This window comes from Chrysoperla carnea, unplaced genomic scaffold (genome assembly GCF_905475395.1).
Source record: "Chrysoperla carnea unplaced genomic scaffold, inChrCarn1.1, whole genome shotgun sequence".
NCBI classification, from domain to species: Eukaryota; Metazoa; Arthropoda; class Insecta; order Neuroptera; family Chrysopidae; genus Chrysoperla; species Chrysoperla carnea.
The window spans coordinates 11350-17544 of record NW_025408348.1 but is presented as its reverse complement, the minus strand read 5'-3'; the positions used below and the strand labels follow the sequence as shown (position 1 = coordinate 17544).

The 6195-nt window shown below is 36.9% G+C and overlaps 1 protein-coding gene across 1 annotated transcript; it reads right to left on the bottom strand.

Annotated features, from left to right (window-relative positions):
- Positions 1-865: 865 nt before the first annotated feature.
- Positions 866-5786, bottom strand: LOC123304888 (the record flags this gene model as incomplete). Its single annotated transcript, XM_044886445.1, has 2 exons — positions 2270-5786; positions 866-1180 (listed from the first exon to the last, which is right to left on the bottom strand). Coding segments are annotated over exons 1-2 (3832 nt in total), but the record flags the coding sequence as incomplete, so codon positions are not given.
- Between the last annotated feature and the right edge of the window lie 409 nt (positions 5787-6195).

Genomic DNA, 6195 nt, shown 5'->3' with positions numbered 1-6195 from the left:
AAAATTAATTGATAAAAAACTGACTCACCTGTTTGAACCCGGTTTTGCTGTGATGTCGTCGTTGCTAGTACGGTTGTTCATGAGCTCATTTTTAACCTCTAACAATTTCGACGTGTGGAGGTTTCACGTGGGTTTACACAACGAAAATAACAGATGAAACAGTTTACAAATTAACTCACACTTATTAATTTACAATTAAATTGACATTTATTTATTTCTTAAACCTTCAATCACTACTTAATCGAACACGGTTTAAATTTTACAAAAAACGGTTATAAACTAACTAGGCCGGTATCCGATCGAAGCGGATGCTAAACTATAACTACTTAAAAAATGAATGGGCGCGCGTCTACCCGTGTTTACAGTTGTTTACTTTTTGTTTACTAAATTTTGCGCCTTGGCGCCAACATACCACCCACCAAAGCGCGAAGAGCTTTCACACTCAAAGAAGAGACTTTATAAGGCTAGGTAACAAAACTTACGACAAATCAGCACTTCTCAGTGTTCAATCAGTTTACGACGCATTTTCCACCCACCAGATAACAACAAATTTAGCAAGTAAAAACATAAAAGACGAAACAAAACAAAGATTATTAACTAAAGTAGACAATATTTGGCAACTAATGTGGCAAGCGAAGAAGCTTGTTAACTGGGCGAGTATAGATACCTCGAACAGTGCGAATAGTAGCAACTCTAGCTACTCCGTCACTACCTGGGTGCAGTTCAGTAATGACGCCCATTGGCCAGGAAAGAGGGGTAGTGGAAAAATCTGATAAAAAAACTATCTCGCCTATTTCGACAGGTTTACAATCAGTCAACCATTTTACACGTTTATTTAGGGTTACTAAATATTCCTGGGACCAACGCTTCCAAAACGCTTGGGCCATTAATTGGACTTTACCCCATCTCAATTTAGGAGTACAGTTTTCAGGAATTGGCATTTCAGGGGTAGCTAATAACGGAGCTTCCGTAATAAAATGTCCAGGGGTCAGATAATCTGTACCATCAGGATCCTCACTTAAACGACAAAGAGGGCGACTATTTAAAACAGCCTCAATTCGAATAAACAAAGTAGAATATTCTTCAAATGTTAAGATGGTGTCTCCTATTATTCGCTTCAGTAAAGTTTTGGTTGATTTTACAACGGCTTCCCATAAACCGCCAAAGTTTGCTCCGTAAGCTGGGTTAAATTGCCAATTAATATGTTTAGAGGTACAGAATTCAACAATCCTATCCGAATTGCTATTTAGGAATGAATCTACTTCCTTCAAATGTCGAGCTGCTCCTACGAAGTTCCTTCCACAATCAGAGTAGATGGTATGAGGGGAACCCCGGCGTCCCACAAATCGGTCCAAAGCTGCCAGGAAACATCGGGTTGATAAGTCCGTTACACTTTCGAGATGGACTGCTTTGGTAGCCATACAGACAAACACACACAAATAGGATTTGGAAATGCGAGATTTCCTCAGTAAATTTTCTTTACACTGAAAGGGGCCGGCAAAATCTGTTCCGACTTGACTAAAAGGTCGACCTACACGAACTCTAGATGGTGGCAAGTCAGCCATTATAGGCTGATCAGGTTGCGCAGCTAGTTTATGGCATCTAAGGCATTTATGAATTTGCGAACGAACCAATGAACGGCAAGAAACAATCCAAAATTTTCGCAAAATTAAAGATTGAACCAATTGAGGGCCAGAATGCAGTGAAGTTTTATGATAGTAATCACAAATCAGGTAAGACAAATGACAATTTTTAGGAAGAATGAAAGGGTGTTTTGTATGACTCGGTAATAATGAATGGGTTAAACGACCACCCACCCGCAAACAACCCTCTTCATCTACAAAAGGCTTTAATTTAACAAGTTTTGAATTCTTTAAATTACCCTTTTCTAGTAATTTAAATTCAGGAGCGAAATAACATTGTTGAGTTTTCCGTACTAAGAGTACTAAGGAATTTTCCAATTCTTTGGTGCTTAAAGGACCAGAAAAATTAAGAGCGCGATCAAATTTCATACCTAAACGGGATTTTAAAATTGAAATGTAACGCAGGACAAAGGCAAACGTTCTCTGCAGTCGCATGAAAGAACTAAAATGGGTGATCATTTGTACTACGTAATTTTCATCTATATTAATAGCCAACGAAACTGGGCTCTTTTTCAGCTCAGGAATCTCCAGATTATCAAGAACTGGCAGCGGGGATGTATTTTCAAAAATATTTTTATCCTTTATAAAGGAAGGTCCCGTTAGCCATAAAGGGTGATTTAACAAACTGGACATTTTCAGACCTCTTGATGCACAATCAGCGGGGTTATCTTCAGATTTAACATGTCCCCAATCAGTAGGCGAAGTATCCCCTAATATATCCGAGACTCGGTTAGCTACATATGTATTTAATAAATAGGGAGGGGTTTTTAGCCAACATAATACGGTTTTCGAGTCCGTATATAATTTAATTCGATGGAGTTTTAAATTATTTAAACCCATTTCGGGCGATTTTAATAAACGTGTTAATAAGTGTGCACCTGAAAGTTCAAGGCGATTTATACGAAAAGATTTTAAAGGGGCAATTTTAGTTTTTGAGGCAATCAACGAACTTTGTACTGATAACTCGGTTTTTACTACAAGGTAAAGACAAGCAGCGACACCCTTTTCACTGGCATCACAAAAACCTACTAACATTTTCTCACAATTAGCAGAGCCTATGAATCGGGGTATTTTGATTACAGAAACTTGCATAAGATCATTTGTAAAATGAATCCATTCTTCTGCAAGACTTCCTTCAAGCGGCGTGTCCCAGTCTAGTTGGGAAAGCCATAATTGTTGTAAAAACCATTTCATAAAGTGAACAACGGGAGATATGAAACCTAAAGGATCAAAAACCCGGGCCACATACGAAAGGATTGTTCGTTTTGTCACTATATCTTTAAATGGAGAAATTTTAAATTGAAAACAATCAGAGGTAGGATCCCAAATTAATCCTAATATTTTTATAATATTATCCTCGGTCGCAAAAGATAACGTTTGTTCTCTAAATTCAGTAGGAACAGCTTCCAAAACAGATTCATTGTTGCTGGACCACTTTCTAAGCTCGAAACATCCCGCAGTTAATAATTCAACTAACTCCTTTTGCAATAACTGGGCTTGTTCAATAGTGTCTGCTCCCCCCAGGATATCATCCATATACGTTTGGTTTTCTATAACCGGACTGGCCAGAGGAAATTTTTCCCCTTCATCTTTAACTAACTGTAATAATACTCTTTGGGCAAGGAAAGGGGCTGGTTTCAAACCATAAGTTACAGTATTCAATTCATATTCAAGAATTTCGCAATTCTCTTCAGGCCTCCAAAATATATGCTGATAAATTCTATCAGCTTTATCTACCAGAATTTGGCGATACATCATTCTGATGTCGGCACATAGGGCATATTTATATAATCGAAATTGATTTATAAGATTAGGCAAGGCTTTCTGCAATTTCGGACCTCGCAGCAGGACGTCATTTAAGCTACGGTCAACAAGAGATCCCGGAGCCGATGCATTGAAAACAACTCGAACCTTCGTGCTGGAACTATCGACTTTAGTGACACAATGATGTGGTAGTAAGTAGTCACTAGGGCACTTAGCTGGGCTCATATGGGAAAGGCTTAAATAGTCCTGCAGGAACGAATTATAGGAAGCTTTGAGTTCCTCATTTCGAGATAATTTTCTCTCTAAGGATAAATAAGATTTATAGGCAGCGGGACGATTTCTTAATCCATGATTTTTATCCATGAAGGGTAGGCTGACAGAATATCTCCCGGAGGCTTCTCTTTCATAAGTGTTACAAAAATGACTTTCAGCGGCTTCATCTTCCGGGTTTACCAGAATGGGCAAGGCAACTTCTTCTTGTTCCCAAAATTTTTTAAGAATGGACTCAAGACTAGGAGATATGGCTAACAAAGAAGTTCTACTTCCAGTTACACTATCCGAGGCCACGGGCCCGGTTACAACGTATCCAAAAATGGTTTTAAGTAGGCTAGGCTCCCCTAAAATTACTGACGAGTCAGAATTAGGTTCCAACAAAAACGGATAAACATCAGACCCTAACAACATTTCAACCTTTTCAGGACGATAAAATTCTTCATCGGCTAGGCAAATGTTAGGAAATTTATTTTTCAACTCAGGCAATGGCACGCTAGGCAAGGATTGAACGATCGACGATAAAACGACAGGACACAACGATACAGTACGCTTGCTACGATTAGAAGCAATTACACAATTAACTTCACCACAAACCTTAGCACGTTCATTAGTAATTCCAACTATTTCACAAGAGGAGTAGAAAGGCTTTAAACCCAGTCTTTGGACTAACGATGAAGTAATGGCAGACACCTGAGAGCCACAATCCAGAACCGCTCTGGCAGGCTGAAACTGCCCACAAGTATCACGCACTAAAACGACAGCCGTACCTAATAACACTTGTTTAGGTTTCGCTTTTTTAGATACCTGACACGCAAATGAGTTGTTTTGCATGGCAACAGCTGACGTTTGAGGAGTCTGGGTTACTTCTGGCTTACTTTCCGTAGCCTCAGCTTTACTTTCGAACGTTTTACCTTCCGGATGTAATAAACGGTGATGTTTATTACTCCTACACTTGGAACAGGATTTAATTGATTTACAAAGTGTTCGTAAATGAGGGCCTAAACAATTAAAACACAAATGAGAACGGCGTACTAAATCATATTTTTTTTCTAACTCTAAAGCTTGAAATTTGCTGCAAGTAGATAGGGTATGGGATTGCTGACAACATGGACATCTCATTATTTTAGGCTGACTTTTAATGGAACCTTCAGACTTTGGGTCGGTTTTTTGAGCAAAAAACGACGTACTAGGCTTTCGACCACAATTAGAATCTTTGGCATCTGAATCAATCAACTCATTAGTCCGACACTGTTCGGTTATGAAATCAATTAAATTCTGATAACTAGGTATTGACGAAGAGGCGTGTTTATTTTCAAAAACTTTACGAGTTTTATTATCTAAATTGTGTAACGATAAATGTAAAAGCAAATAATCAAGTTGATCGTTTATGCCTAAAGCCTTAAATGCATTAACAGAACTAGTATGAGTTTTCAAAAACTTATGAAGGTTGGCAGAGTTTCCATTCGCAATTTTACCGAAATTTAAAATATTATCAATATACATTTGTGCTAACCTCCTTTTATTGTGATAACGATTCTTCAATGCAGTCAAAGCTAACAAATAATTTTCCTCTGACAAATGGTATTCAGAAATAACTGCTAAGGCGTCATCGGTTAACAAAGTTCTGAGATACTGAAATTTTTGAATTGCTGACAATAAATTATTATTGTGCACCAAAGATTCAAAAAGCGAGAAAAATGTAGGCCAATCTGCCATCTTATTTGAAAATCGTGGGATATTCAATTGAGGAAGTTGTATTTGCGTTACAATTGGCGAAGGTGCTTGCGCCACAGGTTCCTGTTGCCCTTTTAACAGCATATAAGCAGCTCTAGCTTCAAAAATCAGAGTATCAAACGATGTTTGCACATCATTGACTTTAATTTCACTTTTACGGTCCGTTAAAGAAGCATTAAATTCAATAATGTCCGCTTGAATGTCATCAAAACTTTTCTCATAAGTATCCAATTTTTGAAACCTGGGTAAAAATGATTGTACATTGGCAGAAGTAAGCGTTTTGGAATAATCATAAATTGATTGAACACTGGCGAATATTCTTTCTCTACGCGCCGTCAAGCTTCTAATCTCATCAGCTTCAACAAGTGGCATGGTTTTAAATATTAAATTCAAAAAACAATCTTGAAAAAAGTAAACAAATAGTAAACTTTAAATTTAATATTGACACATATAAAGTAAATACGCTCGGTAGTAAACAAACTTTTATCAAAATAAACAAATCCTCAAAAATAAATTGTATTTAAATTTATTGTAAAATCAGTTTTATAATAATAAATTCTATTCATTAAATAAATTCATTGAAAAAACGAAAAATACTATAATAGTAAAAATATCAGCTGAGTAATCAAGATCACTAAAAATATTGAAAAAAACTAAGTTATTTCAATATTTAAGTTATTTTTCAATATTAGTTTTAATACTATATCTAAGTTATATAGTATTAAAACTAAACTATGACAAGATCAACTTTTTGAGTCGCACGCAAACCGACTTGACTCTC